This window comes from Pseudophryne corroboree, chromosome 4, assembly GCF_028390025.1.
Source record: "Pseudophryne corroboree isolate aPseCor3 chromosome 4, aPseCor3.hap2, whole genome shotgun sequence".
NCBI lineage: Eukaryota > Metazoa > Chordata > Amphibia > Anura > Myobatrachidae > Pseudophryne > Pseudophryne corroboree.
Window position 1 is genome coordinate 575,321,793 of NC_086447.1, and position 12,191 is coordinate 575,333,983.

Sequence of the window (12,191 nt, forward strand, 5' to 3'; positions counted from 1 at the left end):
GGTGGCATGGATAGTAAAGGAGTTATGCATGTTGCTGAGTTGCAGCTTTGCTGGAATTATAGGCAGGTTACTGTACCACCACTCCCCTGTACTACACATAAAACAAAATAAATCATCTTACTGAAAAGCTACCACAGCAAGTTGTCGTGAGAGTGCCCAAAAACCGCTTACCAAACTGAATAATGAACAAACCACAAGAAACCTAACACAACCTGGTAGAAGAGAACGAAAGCATCTCTAGTAATAACAACATATAATATTGCAGTAATTTAGCACAATGTATCAGGCAATTCATAATTGTACTGCTGATCCTGGGGTGTTTACCTTTATTATTATAAGGTAGTGGAGAAACGTAAAACAAAATGTAAACTGGCACATAACCTGTTTAAAACAGAACAAAATATCTAAGCACTCCAAATGATTATAGTCATTATCACATTTCTTTAGACTTAATAGTAAATGGGATCATTTTGTGTATCACTCACAGAAACGTGTCTATACTGCATGTATAGAAAACCCTGTTAGGAAAGGTATGGCACCTTGCAAATATATTTTAATGTAGGTGTTCCTCAACAAGGTTACTTTACGTCACTATAACTTCTGTAGTTACACGAGTTACTGTTTCTCAGGTTTTACTACAAATTACTACAACAATCCCTTATAAAATAAATTGTAGTTACAGAATGGCATCTTTCCCCTTACCCTTCAGAATATAATGGCAGATTCAAATCTAATAAATTTAGATCACATTTTTATTATTAATAACTTAGTTTGTAGCTACAAGTCTGTAGTGTCAAATGTCGTACACAGTTCTAGAATGCCATGCTTAGAAGACTGCACTGAAATGTTTCCAAAGACTTCTGATTGTTGTTATAGAGTAGATACAGCACTTCCAGATTGTTTGTGAATGAAGTAGAAGAAAGTTTAATTGTTGCATCCAAGATTCAATCAACCTTGACCTGTTTCTCTTCTGCTTCATTATCTAGAAAAAAAAAAATAATAATAATAATAATAATCAGAGGTTAGCAGAATCAAATCACTAACAACATAGGGTATAGGGTGGGGGGGGAGGGGGTTTGACATGAGAGGTCACATTGTGATGGTAATCTTATTCTAATGCAGATTGAAGGGAAGATCCAGTTACCCAGTACCCCTTGCCCTGGAAAGGAATGGTCAATGTTAGTAGGCTAACTAGAGATATACAGTATGTCTGGTTGGAGATTTAATACGCCAATAGATAAATTGGTTATATGCTAACAAGTACACCTTCTGTCCATGACGGTTACTCTGTAATGTTCGTATTTATGCATTTTGTGTAAATGTAGCACACTGTACCTGCTGACCAAGCTGAGGGGATTGTGTCTCTGAGATGCCTTCTACTTTACATACATACAAATATACAGTGGTGCTTGAAAGTTTGTGAACCCTTCAGAATTCTCTATATTTCTGCTGAAATTTGGCCTAAACGACCTCAGATTTTCAAACAAAAAAATATATCAACTGCGCTGAAATGCAAGGGGTGCAGCTACTCAACAGGTTACCACTAACCAGAATACATATGTGAAACAACAAAATTATGAATAGCGCTCCCCAATTGGGATATATATCACCAAAACGTAATGTCCATCAGATTCTTGCAAGGAATAGTGATGACAGTGTTTCACGTTCTGATATCTTCTTACATAGACGTCCAAGATACCTCAAATGAGATCAGAAAAAGACGCCTCTCATAGCGTAAAACAATTTTTTCATTTATTCTAAAACTTTATAAAAATTCATGTAGTGACAATGAACAAGTTATCCACCACCATACAGAGTAACTGCGTACCAGAGTGGGCCTATACAAGGCATGTGTTGCACATGGAAGGGTTAATCCCGGGCGTAACTCCTCCACGGTCCAGCTGTTCCGCCTTTCAAGGTTCCACGCCGTATCAGTCTCTGCCTAAATCCACCAACGCGTTTCAACATAGAGTCTTTTTCAAGGTGTACTGGTGGTTGTTAGGTCTTCTATATTTATACTACTACTGACCAATCACAAGTAGGTGGGCGGTCTTACACTCATTAATACATTTCCAATCAACAATTTAACTCAGTTATAAAACCATTTTTATATTCTCCAGTATCCCCAACATTTACATATCCTTATTAAATAAAAAATCACTCTGGACATGCATCTATATGGGTTTAAAATTTTCGTTTTTCCGGAAATGGTCATTATCATTTCCGGTCCGTCCAGGTTGCTGTCCTCCTCCCATAATTCCTTACAGTGTAGTTCCCCTCGATGGAGCTAAATTACCTCGCTCCATTCTCTCCCAGTCCGGCTGTATAGGTGGAACGCATCTGCGCTCCACCGGCCACTTCCGGTTTCCGCGATGAAACTCCGGCGCGTGGAACGCATTTGCGTTCCACCGGTCACTTCCGGTTTCCGCAATCGCGTCTTTTACATGCTGTTCTTGTGGGACGCAAATGCGTTCCAACTATGCAGGATTCCCACAGATTTTCACACAAGTCCTAGAAGTAGATAAAGAGAACCAAATCAAACAAATGAGACAAAAAAATTAGACTTGCTCATGTTTTCATTAAGGAAAATTATCCAATATCCCATATCTGTGAGTGGCAAAAGTATGTGACCCTTTGCTTTCAGTATATGGTATGACCCCCTTGTCCCGCAATAACTGCATGTAAATGTTTCCAGTAATTGTTGATTAGTCCTGAACATTGGCTTGGAGGAAATTTACCCCATTCCTCCGTACAAAACAGCTTCGACTCTATTTTGATGGGTTTCCTTCCATAAACTGCTCACTTCAGGTCCTTCCACAACATTTTGATTGGATTAAGGTTAGGACTTTGACTTGGCCATTCCAAAACTTTACATTTATTCTTCTTTAACCATTCTTTGGTCGAATGACTTGTGTGCTTTGGGTCGTTGTCTTGCTGCATGACCCACGTTCTCTTGAGATGCAGCTCATAAACAGATGTCCTAACATTTTGCTTTAGAATCTCCTGGTATAATTCAGAATTCATTGTCTCATCAATGATGGAAGTCGTCCAGGGCCAAATGCAGCAAAACAGGCACAAACCATGATACCACTACTAACGTGTTTCACAGATGGTATGAGGCTTTTATGCTGGAATGCAGTGTTCTCCTTTCTCCAAACATAACGCTTCTCATTTAATCCAAAAGCTCTATTTTGGACTCATCTGTCCACAAAACACTGTTCCAATAGCCTTCTGCCTTGTCCAGGTGATCTTCGGCAAACTGCAGCAATGTTCTTTTTGGAGAGCAGCGGCTTGTTCTTTGCAATCCTGCATTTACACCATTGTTGTTCGGTGTCCTCTTGATGGTGGACTCATGAACATTAACATTAGCTAATCTGAGAAATGCCTTCAGTTGCTTAGAAGTTCCTTGGGTTCTTTTGTGAACTTTAAAACTATTAGATGCCTTGTTCTTGGTGTGGTCTTTGTTGGTTGACCACTCCTGGAGAGGGTAATAATGGTCTGGAATTTCCTCCATTTGTACACAATCTGATAGTTGATTGGCGGAGTCCAAACTCTATAAAGATGGTTCTGTAACCTTTTACAGCCTGAAGAGCATCAACAACTCTTCTTCTGAGGTCCTCAGAAATCTCCTTTGTTCGTGGAATGATAAACTTCAGCAAACATGTTGTGAACATTAGACTTATATAGATCCCTGTTCTGTTAAAAACACAGGTTGTCCACTCACACCTGATTATTATCTCATAGATTGAAAATACCTGACTTTAATTTCATATTCAAAATATCTGCTAAAACCTAAAGGTTCACATACTTTTGCCACTCGCAGATATGTGATACTGGATAATCCTAAATAAAAAATTACCACATCTAATTTGTTTGATTTGGATCTCTTTACTTTTCTGTGAAAATCTGAGGTAGTTTTAGGCTAAATTTCAGCAGAAATATATAGAGATTTCTAAAGGGTTCCCAAACTTTCAAACACAATTGTACACTTACTCCAAGCACAAAATGCATCCAATTCCCGTCCAACTCTTCATCTTGGCCAAGGTCTCTCTGAGCATTAATAAGCACAGTACCAGAAATCATATTTTCTGAAATGACCATTTGGTCTTTGACCAGATAGTTTCAATCCACAATGTGTCTATGAATCTGAATGTTTAAAGATCATTAATAAAATAATGATCATCTCCAAAAAGTGCTGCCTTTGTTTAAGCAATGTAATATGGGGGTCTAACCATGACATATTCTGCAGAAGATGGAGTTGGCTTGGCTTGTTTCTCTTATTTTCCAATACCTCTACTCCTTTTTGATGGTCTTACAATTTAACATTTCCAAATCCTAACTTCAGTTATGTTCCATTACACAACCCCTGGACTAACCTACCAACCCTTGTAAGATTTCCCACTTTCCTTTCTACTGGTATGCTTATTTACTATCATTGGAGACCACATTATACTTACCTTGAATATTATTGCTACATTTCTGATTCCCAGAGAATGATTATAAAATTCTCTCTGCCTCCTAAAATCTCTTCAATCTATTCACATTTTTACTGCCTTAGTCAACTATAACATTACATACATAGTTCTAGCCTTAAACGGAAAACTCAATCTTGCTTTTTCCACAGATATATTCCCCTATAGTTTACCTTGCAATAAAGTGGGTGTATATTGGTATATGTATAAGATAAATAAATGTCCTATTTTGTTTATGTGTTTTTTTTAAAATAGCAAAATATAGTTATTTTAAAAATAAATTATTGTTTATTTTGGTTGCTGTGATTCCGCCAGATTTTCATGAATTTTGCACGTTCTGCAGGATTCAAAAATTCAATCAAAACATCTCTGGCCTGTTCCTGATTTCACAAAAAAAGGACACCATGGGGTATATTTACTAAAATTCGTATTTTTCAGAATGAGGCTAAAGTTCAAACACGAATGACATCGAATGTGTGAATTTGCAACTTTTTGAATTTTTTACGCCTCATTTACTATGCTGTCGTATTCTGCATTTTCGTTTTGTTTCGATGTCGATGTCATTCGTAATGTCGGGCAGTGTTTTACGTGAGTGATTAGTAAAACACTGCCGACATTAACACAATGAATCTCTTTTTTACGCCTCATTTACTATGCTGTCGTATTCTGCATTTTCGTTTTTTCCGATGTCGATGTCATTCGTAATGTCGGGCAGTGTTTTACGTGAGTGATTAGTAAAACACTGCCGACATTAACACAATGAATCTCGGCCGGATCTGTGAGATCCGTGCAGGGCTTCATTGTGTACCTTAAAAAAGTGTTTAAATAGTTTTCAAAAAAAAATGCGTGGGGTCCCCCCTCCTAAGCATAACCAGCCTCGGGCTCTTTGAGCCAGTCCTGGTTGTAAAAATATGGGGGGGGGAAATGACTGGGGTTCCCCCATATTTAAACAACCAGCACCGGGCTCTGCGTCCGGTCCTGGTGCAAAAAATACGGGGGACAAAAAGCGTAGGGGTCCCCCGTATTTTTTGAACCAGCACCGGGCTCCACTAGTCAGAGAGATAATGCCAAAGCCGGGGGACACTTTTATATCGGTCCCTGCGGCCCTGGCATTAAATCACTGACTAGTCACTCCTGGCCGGTGTACCCTGGAGGAGTGGGGACCCCTTAAATCAAGGGGTCCCCCCTCCAGCCACCCAAGGGCCAGGGGTGAAGCCCGAGGCTGTCCCCCCATCCAAGGGCTGCAGATGGGGGGCTGATGGCCATGTGTAAAAATAAGAATATTGTTTTTTGTAGCAGTACTATAAGTCCCAGCAAGCCTCCCCCGCAAGCTGGTACTTGGAGAACCACAAGTACCAGCATGCGGTGGAAAAACGAGCCCGCTGGTACCTGTAGTACAACCACAAAAAAAATACCCAAATAAAAACAGAACTCACACACCTTGAAAGTAAAACTTTATTACATACATGCACACCTACATTCACACATACTTACCTATGTTCACACGTGGCTCGGTCCACTTCTCCAAGTAGAATCCATGGGGTACCTGAAAATAAAATTATACTCACAAAAATCCAGTGTAGATCGGTCCTCTTCTGAGCTTGTAATCCACGTACTTGGCAAAAACAACAAACCGAAAAAACCCGATCCACGCACTGAAAGGGGTCCCATGTTTACACATGGGACCCCTTTCCCCGACTGCCGAGACCCCCCGTGATTCCTGTCACAGAGGGTCCCTTCAGCCAATCAGGGAGCGCCACGTTGTGCACTCTCCTGATTGCCTGTGCGCTCCTGAGCTGTCAGTCAGGCTGCGCACGGCAGAGATACAATGTAGCGCATAGGCGCTACATTGTATCCAATGGTGGGAACTTTGCGGTCAGCGGTTGACCGCGAGTAACCTCACCGCTGACCGCAAAGTTCCCACCATTGGATACAATGTAGCGCCTATGCGCTACATTGTATCTCTGCCGTGCGCAGCCTGACTGACAGCTCAGGAGCGCACAGGCAATCAGGAGAGTGCCACGACGTGGCGCTCCCTGATTGGCTGAAGGGACCCTCTATGACAGGAGTCACGGGGGGTCTCGGCAGTCGGGGAAAGGGGTCCCATGTGTAAACATGGGACCCCTTTCAGTGCGTGGATCGGGTTTTTTCGGTTTGTTTTTTTGCCAAGTACGTGGATTACAAGCTCAGAAGAGGACCGATCTACACTGGATTTTTGTGAGTATAATTTTATTTTCAGCTACCCCATGGATTCTACATGGAGAAGTGGACCGAGCCATGTGTGAACATAGGTAAGTATGTGTGAATGTAGGTGTGCATGTATGTAATAAAGTTTTACTTTCAAGGTGTGTGAGTTCTGTTTTTATTTGGGTATTTTTTGTGTGGTTGTACTACAGGTACCAGCGGGCTCGTTTATCCACCGCATGCTGGTACTTCTGGTTCTCCAAGTACCAGCTTGCGGGGGAGGCTTGCTGGGACTTATAGTACTGCTACAAAAAACAATATTCTTATTTTTACACATGGCTATCAGCCCCCCATCCGCAGCCCTTGGATGGGGGGACAGCCTCGGGCTTCACCCCTGGCCCTTGGGTGGCTGGAGGGGGGCCCCCTTGATTTAAGGGGTCCCCACTCCTCCAGGGTACCCCGGCCAGGGGTAACTAGTTAGTGATTTAATGCCAGGGCCGCAGGGACCGATATAAAAGTGTCCCACGGCTGTGGCATTATCTCTCTGACTAGTGGAGCCCGGTGCTGGTTCAAAGAATCCGGGGGACCCCTACTCTTTTTGTCCCCCGTAGTTTTTGCACCAGGACCGGACGCAGAGCCCGGTGCTGGTTGTTTAAATATGGGGGAACCCCAGTCTTTTTTCCCCCCATATTTTTTCAAACAGGACCGGCTCAAAGAGCCCGAGGATGGTTTTGCTTAGGAGGGGGGACCCCACATATTTTTTTTTCCAGTTTTAACAGTAAACAGACCCCTTCCCATAGATAACCATGCACAGATCTCACTGATCCGTGCATGATTATCCAAACTCGCCTTGAAAAAGCAGGTCTATTTTTTTGCTGCTTTTTTTAACGAATTGCAAAAAAATACACCCACACTTGAGCATTCAGAGACTAACACCCAAATACGAATGAATAGTGAATACCCGTGTTGTATGAAATAACAGCCACGTTTGACCGATGGTCTATTCATTCGTATTTCTGAACTTTGCCGTTGAAACCATTACGAATAGCCCAAACTCTGCCGAGATTTGTGCTTAGTGAATTCCTGTGTTGGGACTTAGAAAAAAAAACCAAATCGGACAAACTCGGATTATTAGTAAATATAGGCCCATATCTCATTTTAGTAAATCCTCAACCAGTATAATGGAAATGGGTCTTAAAAAATAAGATTTTACTCACCGATAAATCTATTTCTCGTAGTCCGTAGTGGATGCTGGGACTCCGTAAGGACCATGGGGAATAGCGGCTCCGCAGGAGACAGGGCACAAGAATAAAAGCTTTAGGATCAGGTGGTGTGCACTGGCTCCTCCCCCTATGACCCTCCTCCAAGCCTCAGTTAGGATACTGTGCCCGGACGAGCGTACATAATAAGGAAGGATATTGAATCCCGGGTAAGACTCATACCAGCCACACCAATCACACCGTACAACTCGTGATCTGAACCCAGTTAACAGTATGATAAACGAAAGGAGCCTCTGAAAAGATGGCTCACAACAATAATAACCCGAATTTTGTAACAATAACTATATACAAGTATTGCAGACAATCCGCACTTGGGATGGGCGCCCAGCATCCACTACGGACTACGAGAAATAGATTTATCGGTGAGTAAAATCTTATTTTCTCTGACGTCCTAGTGGATGCTGGGACTCCGTAAGGACCATGGGGATTATACCAAAGCTCCCAAAACGGGCGGGAGAGTGCGGATGACTCTGCAGCACCGAATGAGAGAACTCCAGGTCCTCCTCAGCCAGGGTATTAAATTTGTAGAATTTAGCAAACGTGTTTGCCCCTGACCAAGTAGCTGCTCGGCAAAGTTGTAAAGCCGAGACCCCTCGGGCAGCCGCCCAAGATGAGCCCACTTTCCTTGTGGAATGGGCTTTTACAGATTTTGGCTGTGGCAGGCCTGCCACAGAATGTGCAAGCTGAATTGTACTACAAATCCAACGAGCAATCGTCTGCTTAGAAGCAGGAGCACCCAGCTTGTTGGGTGCATACAGGATAAACAGCGAGTCAGATTTTCTGACTCCAGCCGTCCTGGAAACATATTTTTTCAGGGCCCTGACAACGTCAAGCAACTTGGAGTCCTCCAAGTCCCTAGTAGCCGCAGGTACCACAATAGGTTGGTTCATGTGAAATGCAGAAACCACCTTAGGGAGAAATTGAGGACGAGTCCTCAATTCTGCCCTGTCAGAATGAAAAATTAAGTAAGGGCTTTTATATGATAAAGCCGCCAATTCTGACACACGCCTGGCTGAAGCCAGGGCTAACAGCATCGACACCTTCCATGTGAGATATTTTAAGTCCACAGTGGTGAGTGGTTCAAACCAATGTGACTTTAGGAAACTCAAAACAACATTGAGATCCCAAGGTGCCACTGGAGGCACAAAAGGAGGCTGTATATGCAGTACCCCTTTTACAAATGTCTGAACTTCAGGCACGGAAGCCAGTTCTTTCTGGAAGAAAATCGACAGGGCCGAAATTTGAACCTTAATGGACCCTAATTTTAGGCCCATAGACAGTCCTGTTTGCAGGAAATGGAGGAAACGACCCAGTTGAAATTCCTCTGTAGGGGCCTTCTTGGCCTCACACCACGCAACATATTTTCGCCAAATGCGGTGATAATGTTTTGCGGTTACATCCTTCCTGGCTTTGATCAGGGTAGGGATGACTTAATCTGGAATGCCTTTTTCCTTCAGGATCCGGCGTTCAACCGCCATGCCGTCAAACGCAGCCGCGGTAAGTCTTGGAACAGACAAGGCCCCTGCTGGAGCAGGTCCTTTCTTAGAGGTAGAGGCCACGGGTCTTCCGTGAGCATCTCTTGAAGTTCCGGGTACCAAGTCCTTCTTGGCCAATCCGGAACCACGAGTATAGTTCTTACTCCTCTCCTTCTTATGATTTTCAGTACTTTTGGTATGAGAGGCAGAGGAGGGAACACATACACTGACTGGTACACCCACGGTGTTACCAGAGCGTCCACCGCTATTGCCTGAGGGTCCCTTGACCTGGCGCAATACCTGTCTAGTTTTTTGTTTAGACGGGACGCCATCATGAACACTGCTGACAGTGCTATCACATGATTTTCCGCCCAGCGAAGAATCCTTGCAGCTTCTGCCATTGCCCTCCTGCTTCTCGTGTCGCCCTGTCTGTTTACGTGGGCGACTGACGTGATGTTGTCCGATTGGATCAATACCGCCTGACCCTGAAGCAGGGGTTTCGCTTGACTTAGGGCATTGTAAATGGCCCTTAGTTCCAGAATGTTTATATGAAGAGATGTTTCCATGCTTGACCACAAGCCCTGGAAATTTCTTCCCTGTGTGACTGCTCCCCAGCCTCTCAGGCTGGCATCCGTGGTCACCAGGATCCAATCCTGAATGCCAAATCTGCGGCCCTCTAGTAGATGAGCACTCTGCAGCCACCACAGAAGAGACACCCTTGTCCTTGGCGACAGGGTTATCCGCTGATGCATCTGAAGATGCGATCCGGACCATTTGTCCAGTAGATCCCACTGAAACGTTCTTGCATGGAATCTTCCGAATGGAATCGCTTCGTAAGAAGCCACCATTTTTCCCAGGACCCTCGTGCACTGATGCACTGACACCTGGCCTGGTTTTAGGAGAGTCCTGACTAGCTCGGATAACTCCCTGGCCTTCTCCTCCGGGAGAAACACCTTCTTCTGGACTGTTTCCAGAATCATTCCTAGGAACAGTAGACGTGTCGTTGGAATCAGCTGCGATTTTGGAATATTTAGGATCCACCCGTGCTGACGTAACACTACCTGAGATAGTGCTACTCCCACTTCTAACTGTTCCCTGGACCTTGCCCTTATCAGGAGATCGTCCAAGTAAGGGATAATTAAGATGCCTTTTCTTCGAAGAAGAATCATCATTTCGGCCATTACCTTGGTAAAGACCCGAGGTGCCGTGGACAACCCAAACGGCAGCGTCTGAAACTGATAATGACAGTTTTGTACTACAAACCTGAGGTACCCTTGGTGAGAAGGGTAGATTGGGACGTGGAGATAAGCATCTTTGATGTCCAGAGACACCATATAGTCCCCTTCTTCCAGGTTCGCTATCACTGCTCTGAGTGACTCCATCTTGAATTTGAACCTTTTTATGTAAGTGTTCAAGGATTTCAGATTTAAAATTGGTCTCACCGAGCCGTCCGGCTTCGGTACCACAAACAGCGTGGAATAATACCCCTTTCCTTGTTGTAGGAGGGGTACCTTGATTATCACCTGCTGGGAATACAGCTTGTGAATGGCTTCCAAAACTGCCTCCCTGTCGGAGGGAGACTTTGGTAGAGCAGACTTCAGGAACCGGCGAGGGGGAAACGCCTCGAATTCCAGTTTGTACCCCTGCGATACTACCTGTAGAATCCAGGGTTCCACTTGCGAGTGAGCCCACTGCGCGTTGAAATTCTTGAGACGGGCCCCCACCGTCTCTGAGTCTGCTTGTAAAGCCCCAGCGTCATGCTGAAGACTTGGCAGAAGCAGGGGAGGGCTTCTGCTCCTGGGAAGCGGCTGCATGGTGCAGTCTTTTTCCTCTTCCTCTGCCCCGGGGCAGAAATGAGTGGCCTTTTGCTCGCTTGTACTTAGGGGAACGAAAGGACTGAGTTTGAAAAGACGGTGTCTTTTTCTGCTGATGTGAGGTGACCTGGGGTAAAAAGGTGGACTTTCCAGCCGTTGCCGTGGCCACCAGGTCCGATAGACCAGCCCCAAATAACTCCTCCCCTTTATACGGCAATACTTCCATATGTCGTTTGGAATCCGCATCCCCTGACCACTGTCGCGTCCATAATGCTCTTCTGGCAGAAATGGACATAGCACTTACTCTTGATGCCAGGGTGCAAATATCCCTCTGTGCATCACGCATATGTAGTAATGCATCCTTCAAATGCTCTATAGTTAACAATATATTGTCCCTGTCCAGGGTATCAATATTTTCAGTCAGGGAATCCGACCACGCAATTCCAGCACTGCACATCCAGGCTGAAGCGATAGCTGGTCGCAGTATAACACCAGTATGTGTGTATATACTTTTTAGGATATTTTCCAGCCTTCTATCAGCTGGTTCTTTGAGGGTGGCCGTATCAGGAGACGGTAACGCTACTTGTTTAGATAAACGTGTGAGCGCTTTATCTACCCTAGGGGGTGTTTCCCAACGCGCCCTAACCTCTGGCGGGAAAGGGTATAGTGCCAATAATTTATTAGAAATTAGCAGTTTTTTGTCGGGGGAAACCCACGCTTTATCACACACCTCATTTAATTCATCTGACTCAGGAAAAACTATTGGTAGTTTTTTCACACCCCACATAATACCCTTCTTTGTGGTACTTGTAGTGTCAGAAATGTTCAATGCCGTGATCATGTAACGTGTGGCCCTACTGGACATTACGTTCGTCTCCTCACCGTCGACACTAGACTCAGTGGGGTAAATTTACTAACATTCGTATTTTCCCGTTTCAGGTCAAAGTTCAATCACGAATGACATCG

General features: G+C 44.0%; 1 protein-coding gene across 3 annotated transcripts in view; it reads right to left on the minus strand.

Annotated features, from left to right (window-relative positions):
- Window positions 1-309: 309 nt before the first annotated feature.
- AIG1 (androgen induced 1) overlaps window positions 310-12,191 on the minus strand; it is a 931,740-nt gene continuing 919,858 nt past the window's right edge. For all 3 annotated transcript variants that reach the window (XM_063917488.1, XM_063917487.1, XM_063917485.1), the window contains one exon: window positions 310-982. Coding sequence is in view for 2 of the 3 variants with exons in the window: in XM_063917487.1 (XP_063773557.1) it covers window positions 945-982 (38 nt within the window). In the remaining variant the exon portion in view is untranslated. The remainder of the gene's footprint in view (window positions 983-12,191) is intronic.